Source organism: Camelina sativa, chromosome 2 (assembly GCF_030686135.1).
Source record: "Camelina sativa cultivar CO46 ecotype springtype chromosome 2, ASM3068613v1".
Lineage (NCBI taxonomy): Eukaryota > Viridiplantae > Streptophyta > Magnoliopsida > Brassicales > Brassicaceae > Camelina > Camelina sativa.
Window position 1 is genome coordinate 16,372,872 of NC_141881.1, and position 12,301 is coordinate 16,385,172.

A 12,301-nucleotide genomic window follows, 5' to 3' on the forward strand; every position below is an offset into this window, starting at 1 on the left:
TGTGCATCAAGCTGATTGAGGTATATGTTTACAAAATTGAGTATGATTTACTTGTATGTTTAAAATATGTTTACTTTGCTACCTTCTCATGATCTTTAAAATTGTATAACACTGTAATCAAGTGTTCACGTTGACAGACCCAAAGTAGTACGTCTTCATACGGTTGCACTTCCGTTATGTGAAAGGGTTGAAAAAAAAAAAGGGTATTCTTTCGGGTAAAATATGGCAATTTAAAGTCGATCGCAAGTAGGAACATTAATACTCTCATATAGATGGAGGAAATACATGGTCAACAAGATCCATTAGATGTTTGCTTTACATAATAAGAAAATATATATCAATTAACGAAAACAAGAAGAAAAGAGATCTATCATGTATTCATGTCGTCTCGTCAAGATGTAGCCATGGATCAAACGCTTACCATGGCAGACTCTAGAGGAGTTGGTAATGATCTCTCATCATCGTTCTTCTTCTCCGTCATTCTCATGCAGATCAGCAGACAAAAACAACCAATCTACTTTGTATGGAGTATTATCATCATCATCCTTCGACTTCAGTAACCCCTTGACCACGCTACTTAATTCATTGTCATTACTCGGCTCTAGGTATGACGAAACCTCCTCCCCGTCGTCGTCTTCATCAATGATGAAGATTGCATCAGTAGAACTTGTAGAAGAAGGTAGTGATCCCAATGACTTGAATGTCTTCATATTGTGACTTGAACGTTGCTTGGAGATCAAGGCGAGTCCAATCTGCGACTCATGAGTCGCCATGTTCCTCTTCGTGCCTATTGTTGATTCAGGGATGAACGGATGAGACGAGAGACTCTGAAGCTAATAAACTCTTGTTAATTTTTGGCTTTGTTGGTGTAGTACTGTAGTATATATATAGACTAGAGTCTAGAGCGACAAGGGGTTTTACTTTTACTTTTCATATATATAAGGAAAAGGAAAAAAGAAAAAGGAAATTGTTTTCTCATATAAGAAAAAAAAAAAAAAGGACACTACGTATAGAAATGGTAAATATACATATTCTTACGAATAACAATTATTGAGACTACTGTACGACTTATAAAATAAATCTAGCATGACTTATTTACAAGCATAAAACAATTTATAAAATAAATCTAGCACAACTGGTTAGTTTGTTTGCTTTACAACTCCATCCTTCTCGATTGCTTTCAACGGTGAGCTCATAGGATATTTTCCTGGGAAAAAAGGCTTACGCCAAGGTGACTCTATCTCTGCGCCTCTTTTTTACTCTTGTGATGGATATATTGTCGCGGAAGGTGGATATGGCGGCTAGTCAGCAGTTAATCAAGCCTCATCCTATGTGTGGTAATTCCTTGGTAACTCATCTGAGCTTTGCAGACGATCTCCTCGTGTTTTTTGATGGATCTGAAGACTCTTTGGCTGCAATACTGGAAGTTCTTGATCAGTTCAAGTCAATATCAGGATTGGGAGTCAACCTTACAAAAACATGTCTATTCTTGGATGGAAACAACCGAATGGGCATTACGGATATGGCTTCAAGACATAACCTCCTCCATGGCTCGTTGCCGGTTAGATATCTTGGTGTTCCTCTCATTACTCATAAACTCACTGCAACAGATTATCAGCCCTTGATCGACAAGGTTAAAAGTCGGATAATGGGGTGGACACATCGACATCTCTCCTTCGTTGGCAGGCTGCAACTTCTTCAGTCAGTCATAAACAGCACAATCAACTTCTGGGCATCCATCTTTCTACTTCCGAGTAAATGTATTGATGAATTGGAGAGGTTGTTTGTTCTCCAAAGGCCTCGGGTGGACTGGGAATTCGAAGTTTGAAGAATTGGAACCAAGTTTTTGGACTCAGGCTTCTTTTCTCTCAAGCTGATTCTCTATGGGTATCATGGATTAAAGCTCACTTGATCAGGGGTAGAAGCTTCTGGACGGCTGATTTCAGACTATCTGGAAGCTGGATTTGGAGGCGACTGATAAAACTTCGGTTACTAGCAAGGCCTTTTGTTTACTGTGAGATTGTCTCAGGCCAGGATGCATTGTCTCAGCCCACTGATTGAGATTACTGGTGAAAATGGACCGAGGTATCAGGTATTGGTCTTCTTAGTAAAGTATCCCAAGCCTCAGTAAATGGGAGTTGGACTTTACCTCGTGGGAGGAACCCTCTGGTGCAGCTACTCAGATCGTGTCTCCAGGAACATTCACCTCCTACTATTGGTTTGGGTGATGATGTATTCTTATGGAAGTTGTCTGCAGATCAAACTGAGGGAACCTTCTCCTTGTTGGAAGTTGATTAATTGGTTAATCCTGCAAAACAAGAAACAAAGAGAAAGGTGAGAGGATGAAGAGAACAGAGATGCTAAGCATCAAAGAAGAAGAAGAGAAGAGCTTTTGTGTCGTAAGGTGAAAGAGGAAAGAAGAAAAAGAAAGAGGCCATGGGCCATGAGTGTAGTAAATGCCCATTAACCATTATGGGTTAAGTGTGTTTGCTATAGTAATTAGGTTAACAATAAACCTAAGTATATAAGTGTTGTGATGTTGTAAGAGCAAGTTCAATGGTAGATACTAAAAAAGGATACTTAAGTATGTTTTTAATTATAATATTTGGAAATAATGGAGTTAAAAACTTTTTTAAAAACTGTAAAATTGTATGCTCCAACGGTAGAACCTAATTTTGGGTTCTTAAAATTCTGAATTTTTTTTTTTGAAAATTAACACTCAAGTTTGAACAAGTTGATCCTTTAAACATGATTAGACAACACTGATCCAAATGATGTTACTTCCCTGAAGACATAGCATAGAGAAGAAGTGTGTCCATCAAAGCCAACACTGATCGATAAAAGCATCATCCAAAACCTGAAATAACAGAGACAAGTAGGATTAATAGATGTAGCATCAGAAATACAAAAAACAGAGAAGATAGAGGAAAGAGACGAGTTACTAACCTGATGCTTTTCTTCTTATAGAACCTCGACTATCTGCATCAAAGAGAAACTTGCAGTTGCTAATCCCATTGATCGTTGCATTACTAATACAGTCAGAGGAAGAGTTGGAGAGCTTGCTCTAGCTCTTTCAGCAAACGCTTTCGCCATTTCTTTAAACTCAGTTGCCACTTCTGCCTCATCAGAACCAGTTAAACAAACATGGATAGTTTCACATGAGATAGAAAAATTAAAACAAGAAATAATCGTAGAATGGATGAAAAACATTTTATACCATTCAAGACACAAACCTGAACAATAAGCATAACCTCCACAGTTCTTGTAACGACATCTTCATCACTTGAAAACACGCCGGGTTTTCTCCCTTCAAAACTATAAACATCCAATCAAAAGGACCAAATCGTGTTTGAAAAGTTTCTGATGGCAAAGTCCAAAACTCAGGAAGCCAAACTTCATAATCAAGTTTATAAAAACAAAGAGATATCCCAAACGGAAAGAGAACAAGAACATGAATAAACCACATGTCCTCCAGCCTTGTGCATCAGAGGAGCCTAGACTTGGCAGACCTAATTAGAGACATACAAAAAGGATCCAACAAGGAGCACATTACACTCACAGTTTTTGGACCACAGCCTTCAGATATCAGCTTCAACCTTTCAGCTTCTGTTACGGATGGTCGAGCTATGTCTTTAGACTCTGAAATATTCCACATCCTGCAACAGTAAATTTTATACCAAATGTTTTTTAGAGTGTGTTAGTTTCAAAATCATGTCTTGTAGCTAAATCCAACGGCATATACAATATTCATCATGTGAGTTGATATAAATTCTCATTCTGTTTCATCAAACCAAAGAGAATAGCAAATGAGAAACGAAATTACCAATCAGACCAAAATAATCAAAAGTTAAAACATTGAGCTTCGAAACAATGGTGATTATAAACCAGTCAAAACCCAAAAAGGAGGAAAATTTATAAAATCTCAGAAAGCAAAATATGTTGAAACTGAATAAAGCAATCAAAACTCATTGAAACACGAAACTTAATTTTTTAAACTCGATCAACATGTGAAAGAAACAAACCATAATAAAGAGCATCATCATGTGAAATTAAAACTAAAGGAGAACAAATTCAAAAACTGTTTCAGAAACAAAAAAAAAAAATTCAAAATTTATAAAAAAATTCATACCTATCGGTGAAGAGTATCCCAAAGCAGAGTAATAATGTCCATCTCTTGGCAGACCTAAGGAGGTATTCAGAAGCATGAACGGCGGATTCCCAACCTTTTCCGATTCATCTCCTCTCTCAATTCGATGGATTCCGACTTGAGAAAAAAACACCGATTTTGGAATCGGTTCGTGAAATGAAAGAGAGAGGAAGAGAAGGAAAAAAAAAGCTTCCGTCGATGTTTTTTTTTTCTTTTGTTAAATTCACGAACCAATCAGAGAAAGACGCATGTGAGATAAGAATCGATACTAACAATGCTTAATTAAGGATCGATTTTAACTTTTATTATGTATTATGATTTATTTTTATTCTTAAGCAATCCTAAAAACCCATTAAATACCACCGTTGTACATGCTCTAATAGAACCTCATCCAAGATATTATCAATGTAGAAGGTTAAGCATAAACGCTTCTTGGATACTTTCTCTCTCTCTACACCAACGAAAGTGAAACAAAGAGAGTGAAAGAGAGGAAGTGAGAGATCAAACCTTTGTGAGTAAAACAGAGGTCAAAGTAAGAATTCCAACACTCCTCAATGAGAACCTGGAGGCATTTGCACCCGCAAGGTCCAAGGGTTCAATGGCATTCTCAAATATGGCTAAAGGAAAGAATTCCCAAGATGGCATTCATGGTTTGGCTCACGGTGCTTAACAGACTAATGACAAGGGACAGATTGAGAAGTTGGAATTTGCAGGTTCCAGCTAATTGTTTACTTTGTCTAGCAGGGGATGAATCAAGGGACCATCTATTCTTCCAGTGTTCGTATGCGAAGGTCTTATGGCTGGATTTCTTTGCTCAGCTACATCCGCCTCTTTCTAACAATTTCAATGGACTCCTCACTTGGATCAAGAATCCTACCGCAAATAGGAAGCTTAATGTCATCTGCCAATTAATTTTTCAAGCTCTTCTATACTCAATTTGGGCGTAATACAAGGCTTCACTCTACCTCCTCTTCTACAGATAAGCTCAGGAAGGATATACAACTTCTGCTTCGACGTAGACTCATCGGGCTTGACAATGCAGTCAGCCGGGGACAACCTCCAACTCCAGACCAAGACACCTTTCTCTATCTATGGTTCCAAAACTTTCAATCCATTTGAGTTGTTCTCTTCTTTCTATTGTTGCTTATGCGATTTGTTGCTGAGCTCATCAAAACTCTGTATTTCACTATTAAAACTCTGTATTTCACTATTAAAACTCTGTATTTCACTATTACTCAATACTAGGAGATATCCCAGTATAAGTAATTAAGTAATTAACTGCTGACAAAATTTTTTTACAAATAATGTGTAAGTAATTAAGAACAACGTAAAGCCGACTCTGAAACAAAAATGTACCTTTGAAATGGTCCTTGGGAAATCTTGCGGCAAGGTTTCTATGAAATAATCTGCAAGCATGAGGACATACCGAATGATATTCTGTTTCTAATTAATTGGAAACAAAAATATCCAATGAGACGGAGGAAGAAATCTACCATAATATCAAAGAGATGGTTCTTCCTTGCTCCTCGCATCTATTCTCCTATCTTCCTGAAACAAATCTTCTGATGGTTCTCATAATACTAGAAAGATCGCAGCAGAGCATGAGTAGACTCCAACAATTTATGTACTTTCTGCGTCTAATATTCATAGGGTTCGAGTCACACACATATCTACGACTACGAGGAGCAGGGACATGGACATCACTCTCATCTTCAGAGGAATCGCTGGATTCAATCTCATTGATCTCATGACTGACACTATGTAGACGATATCCAACCACTTGGTTATTTAATCTTGATTTATTTCTCCCTTCAGTGCTTTGCTTGGTCCAAATCTGAACACCACATTCAATAACGTCGAAGTCATTGAATATGCTGATGAATTCGAACACTATCTCTCTGCAGAATCCAGGGTACTTAATATGATCTTCAAGGAAGTCAGAGTAAAATATAAACAGGTGTTCCGTTTGAAATCCAGGAAAAGTGTAAACGTAGACCTCATGAATGGGGAGAAATACGTCCCCTTTGCCTGTGGTACGACACAATAGTTTGGAAATGCTACCTTCTTTTATCTGATGGTTGGGTGAAACAACGAGGCAAACCTTAAATCTCGAGAAAGCAGAAAGAAGATTGATAACATTAGGAAGAATGGTCAAAGAACTTCCTTTAGCTCGGTAATGGAATGCTGCAGGTACTTCACTCCCAGGTAAGAGAGCCGACCCATGAAGAGATGATTGTTGCATATTTTCTGTTTTCGATTGTTGACCCAATTTGAAGCAGTTGTCGAAACTGAGCAGCGCATTTGGAGTGTTCAAAGGGCAGAATACGGTCTCCAGTGATTCACAATCCTCTGCACGTAGGAATGTGTGTGAACCAGAGAGCTTTGGCATTGATTCAAGTGATCTACAGCTTTGACGAATAAGGTGTTGTAACCCATGAAGAGCTTTGATGGAATCTGGAATCCTTGCAATGTCAGTATATTTCAGGGCTAGTTCGGTTACACTCGTGTGGTGATGTATAATTTCCTTGAGCATTCCACTTTTCTTAGTAGAAGAAGACCTTAGACCAGACCACAGCGTAACTGATGCAGGTACATCTTCTAACTCCGTGTTTGATACATCTACCCTTTTTATGTGCGTTGAGATAACTAGAATGTTTCTCAATTTTGAGAATCCTCTCATGAAGACGTATTCAAGGGATTCCAAACTCAAGTGAGCTGGAATGACTTCTTGGTTGCAAGTACTCAACCAGAACTTCTGTAGTTTATGAAGTTGTGAACATGAGGATGGAATCTCTACCAAACTCACGCAAATACCCAGTTTCAATGTCTCAAGATTTATAGCTTTTGAAAGATCTGGGAGAACCTTCAGGTGATAAGACGCTGACAAATCCAGCTTCTTGAGACTTGTAAGAGGCTAATATATAGAACAACAAAACAGACAAGCCAATATCATATAACATGCAGAGAAAAATACATAGATTCAATGCAAAGAAATAGAGAAACCAACCTGGATTCCATCCCAGAGCTTCTCAACCTGGCTATACTTCATATCCAGTTCAACAAGATATTCTGGATGAAATGTTGGAGGAAGACACTTGCTTGGATATGCCTCCCAGTGTAGTAACCTTAAGCGATGGGGAAACTCCATCTCTACTGGTATATGCATTCCTATCATTTCCATCATATCTTCTTTTGTAAACTTTGAGGAAACGAAGATTAGGCATTCTTTTAAGCGCTCTCTTGCTTATAAACACTTCTTTGGTATCTGACGTATCAAACGATATGCCAGAAACAACTCCCGTACCCTAAACCAAATTCCAAATAAGAGGATTTATTTCTCTTTGCCTGCTAACTTTATCAATGTGTTATATCTAACGAATATAACATGCACATAGAAAGAAAGAAACAAAAAATACTTACTGTATCATTTTCAAGGACATGAGAAATCTCATGAGCATCAATTAAGATTTGTCTTTCCCAAGGCTTTTGTCTCTGAATGGCTTTACGACCCACTTGTTGTAGTAGTCTGTGCATCACTATTTCCCCAGTACCAGTGGTACTTATTAAGGATCTATTGACTAGGATCTTCAAACCGGTTTTGACATCCACATTACTGTCAGCGAACATGTCTTTCACCAATTCACCATCGTTATAGTTGAAGAAGACTGCAATATGGAGAAATAATATTTGCTCATTCTCATCTAAGCTATCATATCCGATTCTAAGTACTCTCTCGATATCTCGATCAAGGCTAATTTCTAGCCTATGCAGTATAACTTCCCACTCATCTTCATCCTTTCCGCGTAAAGATGAACCCATGACACGGAGACCTAACGGAAGGTTGCTGCAGAGCTCTGTTACTCTTTTGGCAAGCTTTTCAAAACCATCAGATGGAGTGCTCTGTCTAAAAGTATATCTACTAAATATATTAAGAGCTTCTTCTCTAGATGGAAACCCCACATGGTATGTAATATCGATACCATGCTGGACCAAAATTTCTTGATCTTCCGTGGTTACAACAACCCTGCTTCCAGGACCAAACCAGTTAGTATCATCAGCCAAAGCCTCCAATTGCTTAAGATCATCCACATCATCAAGAACGATAAGGACTTTCATGTCGCATAACCTGTCCTGTATAACACCTAAATGACCTATCCTCATTTCATTGTGGTTCAAAATCTTTGAAAGAAGGTGTTCCTGTAAACGCAACTTCAAACCATAATCATCAAGACCACTATGATAGCTTCCCCTAAGATTCTCCACAAAGCAAGTAAGCTGAAACCTATTGGAGAGTAGACTTTGCAAAGCTCTAGCAATTGTAGTCTTACCAATACCAGCAGGACCATAGATTCCAACAATCTTAACTCCATCATAATCCAAATCTAGCAAAGACTGCATTTCCAACAAATGAGGTTCAAGTCCAACCATGCCATCGAAATCATTAGACTGTGTAGTAGCAACTAGTTTGTCTGATACATCTCTCGCAATCTTCTCGATCATTTCCGCTTCGTTTTCCCTAACAAAAGAGAGAGAGAGAGAGAGAGAGAGAGAGAGAGAGAGATTCAAATCACAGTTTCCATCAAAAAATAGCCAAATTATAGCAAATGTTACCAGTTAAGCAAGTGTTCCCCAGCTATGTTGCCCACAACATTCAAAGCTTGGCTCCATCTTCGCCTCTCTTCCTCTGTTCTACGAGCACAAGTTTGATTGAACACGCTCCCAAATACTCCGGTTTGGTTCCGCACATGAGATGGATCTACGCCGTAAAAGACCGTCATCACTATTTGTCCTATATCTTCTTTGCATTTCAAAATCTCCAACAATTCATCCAAGCACCATCCCGAAGAAGCGTAATTCTTGGAGAGCACGACGATAGAGATCCTTGATTCCCTAATCGCTTGGGTGAGAGAAGGAGCTATGGTTTGGCTTCTCTCGATTTCTTGATCGTTGAACATGGATATGCCATTGTAGCTAAACTGTTTGCGTAAATGACTGAGGAATAGTTTACGCACGTCTGGTCCATGGAAGCTCGTGAAAACTCGGTATCTCCAGGTTTGAGGCGGCGAAGAAGGAGAAGAAGAAGCCATGAGAGTGAATTTGTGACTTGAGAGTTGTTCAAAAGTCCTCTGGTTTCAGATTTTTTGGTTGGGAGAAGTCATACTAAACGAAGGAGACAAATTATAAGTTCTCTCACTGTTGAGCTTGTTGACTTTTAAATTCCTTTGACTCAAAAATAATTAAAGAAAGTGAAAACTACGTTATTTAAGAGCATGTGGTTCATTTACCCTCGCAAAAAAATCTATATCTATATATATAAAGTTAATTTTACTCACTTCTACCTAATCAATTTTTTTTCTTAAAAAATATATTATTTTTAATATTCATTCATTGCAGATTTATTACTTATAATTAATAATAGTTAAAAATTAATAAAAAACGAATTAACTAAAATTAATTAAATTTTAAAATAGTATAAATAATAATATAATTTTTTAGTAAATAATAAAAATAATAACTATCTAAAATGAATTAAGTAAAATAAATGAAAACTTTATATATATATATTATCAAATGCATTTAACCCAAAACATTAACAAAAAATCATATTTAAAGTACACTATGCTTTTTTTGAGAAGACGAAGCTGGGATTGCATCACAAAATTAACATATGCAAATAACATATGAGATTTTAGAAAAATATGTAACTTGGATTAGTCAATAGATATTCATTGTGGAGTTTAAACGTTTCATCATTTAAGCATTCATGACTTAGTCGGAAATTCTATTATTGCAGATGATGCATTTGGACAGCCTCATTGTAGCGACATAGCACTAAAACTGTTCATGAAACTTTGTTTATCGCATTTAATATAAGATATCGATATGTTTAAATGGTCTCTATAATTAGGTCAACGATCAACATTGACGTTGGAACTTTTAAAATTATTTTTTCATAGGATATGAATATGGAATGAACTCTTTTAAAGATAAAAGGTCAGAATATTGTCGACAATATTATTGCGACACTAGACAATATATGTTATATATAGATTAGTAAAATAAGTACGGCATTTTTATAGATTTATCTTTTAATCTTCAAATTATATTCATATTCAATGATTCTTATTGATAATTTTTTTAACTAAAATTCAACGTTAAATCACAAATAGATATAACAAAGAAATATTATCTTCAAAAATATATATGTTGTATATCACTGAGTAAAGTATATAAGCTTAGTATTTATATAGATTTATACTCAAAAGTTGGAATGATTATATTGAGCTCAACAATTTCTGTTGATAAGAAATATTTTAAATTAAAATCCCGCGCGTGCGCGGGTACAAATTCTAGTATATATATAAAGTTAGCTTTTCTCACTCATGATGCAGCCACCTCAGCTGCCACATCAGCCACATCTTCTTTAATTTTATGGGTCTTACAGATTTTAATAGGCCATTTAAACAATCATACAAATGACAAACTGATCAACTAAATTTTATCTAAAATCTGTAGGCCCAACACTATTTCATTCAAATTCTCTATACCCATCACTATTTTCAAATCCTATGAATTCAAATTTTTATTTTAAAAGAAATTTAAAATATTCATTTAGTGCATATTTTTTATTAATTATAATTAATCGAAAGTTTAAAGAAAAAATAATTATGTAAAATGAATCAAATGTTAAAATAAGAAAACAATACTATAATTTTTCATTAGTGGTAATAATATAATTAAAGATTTCTATTAAACTGATCATAATTTAAAACTTCAAATATCAAAACAATGCAACCCAAGCAACACTTTCAAAGAATAAAGGAAACACAACTACAAATCAGTTAAAATAATTATTTGGCAGCACTTCACAAATCCATCACCAAAGACAAAGATGCAAAGAGATGAACACACATTTAATAAACTAAAAAGATTCAGATATATGAATGTCACAATCAGATAACCGTAACACAAAATTATATGAAAAAGACAATCAAAGAAACAAAAAAAACAACCCGGACTTTATAAAATTACAGCAAGATAAACAACAAAATTAATTTTCCCCAAAACACAACTCACATCGAATCAAAAAAATCACTCACAGGACAAACGGAAAAAAAAATTACAACAAATAACAAAAAACAACCGCCTTACAGATTTTAATAAGCCCTTTAAACAATCATACAAATGACAAACTGATCAACTAAATTTCATCTAAAATCTGTACGCCCAACACTATTTCATTCAAATTCTCTAGACCCATCACTATTTTTAAATCCTATGAATTCAATTTTTTTATTTTAAAATAAATTTAAAATATTCATTTAGTGCATATTTTTTGTTAATTATAATTAATCGAAAGTTTAAATAAAAAATAATTATGTAAAATAATTTAAATGTTAAAATAAGAAAACAATACTATAATTTTTCATTAGTGGTAATAATATAGTTAAAGATTTATATTAAACTGATCATAATTTAAAATTTCAAATATCGAAACAAGGCAACCCAAGCAACACTTTCAAACAATCAAGGAAACACAACTAGAAATCAGTTAAAATAATTATTTGGCAGCACTTCACAAATCCATCACCAAAGACAAAGATGCAAAGAGATGAACACATATTTAATAAACTAAAAAGATTCAGATATATGAATGTCACAATCAGACAACCGTAACACAAAATTATATGAAAAAAACAACCGAAGAAACAAAAAAACAACCCGGACTTTATAAAATTACGGCAAGATAAACAAGAAAATTAATTTTCCCCAAAACACAACTCACATCGAATAAAAAAAATCACTCACAGGACAAACGAGAAAAAAATTACAACAAATAACACAAAATAACTCACAACTTAATTAGGAAACCTAAAGAAGCCAACATATTTTCATATAAACAAATTTGCAACCCAATTGACATTCACCTTTAACAAAATCAACAAGGGATAACCAAATATCCCCAATAGATACGAAGCGAGCAAGGAATCAATTAAATATGCAAACCCCAAAAAAATCAAAAGAAAACGATTACGATAGGAATGATTGAAAAAAACGATTACGAGCATCAAAGACATAAGTTCAATCCTCAAACAGACCTCTAGATCGGAAAATTGCTCTTCTCCTATCTGTTCACGAGGACATCGGATTTTG

General features: G+C 35.4%; 1 protein-coding gene and 1 pseudogene across 2 annotated transcripts; one reads left to right on the forward strand and one right to left on the reverse strand.

The window, feature by feature from the left end:
- Positions 1-915: 915 nt before the first annotated feature.
- Positions 916-9,363, reverse strand: LOC104723029 (disease resistance protein RML1A-like; annotated as a pseudogene). The gene is made up of 12 exons (XR_015579852.1): positions 8,759-9,363; positions 7,568-8,663; positions 7,155-7,452; positions 6,144-7,061; positions 5,641-5,981; positions 5,113-5,553; positions 4,130-5,020; positions 3,560-3,656; positions 3,234-3,315; positions 2,947-3,116; positions 2,150-2,857; positions 916-2,066 (listed from the first exon to the last, which is right to left on the reverse strand). The product of XR_015579852.1 is annotated as a disease resistance protein RML1A-like (transcript).
- On the forward strand, positions 1,295-1,828 carry LOC104751252 (uncharacterized). The gene has a single exon (XM_010473170.2). The coding sequence runs from the start codon at positions 1,295-1,297 to the stop codon at positions 1,826-1,828; it is 534 nt and encodes a 177-aa protein (XP_010471472.2).
- Positions 9,364-12,301: the final 2,938 nt, after the last annotated feature.

Coding starts and splice junctions, on each gene's coding strand:
- LOC104751252 (XM_010473170.2), top strand. CDS start 1,295: ATGGCGGCTAGTCAGCAGTTAATCAAGCCTCATCCTATGTGTGGTAAT.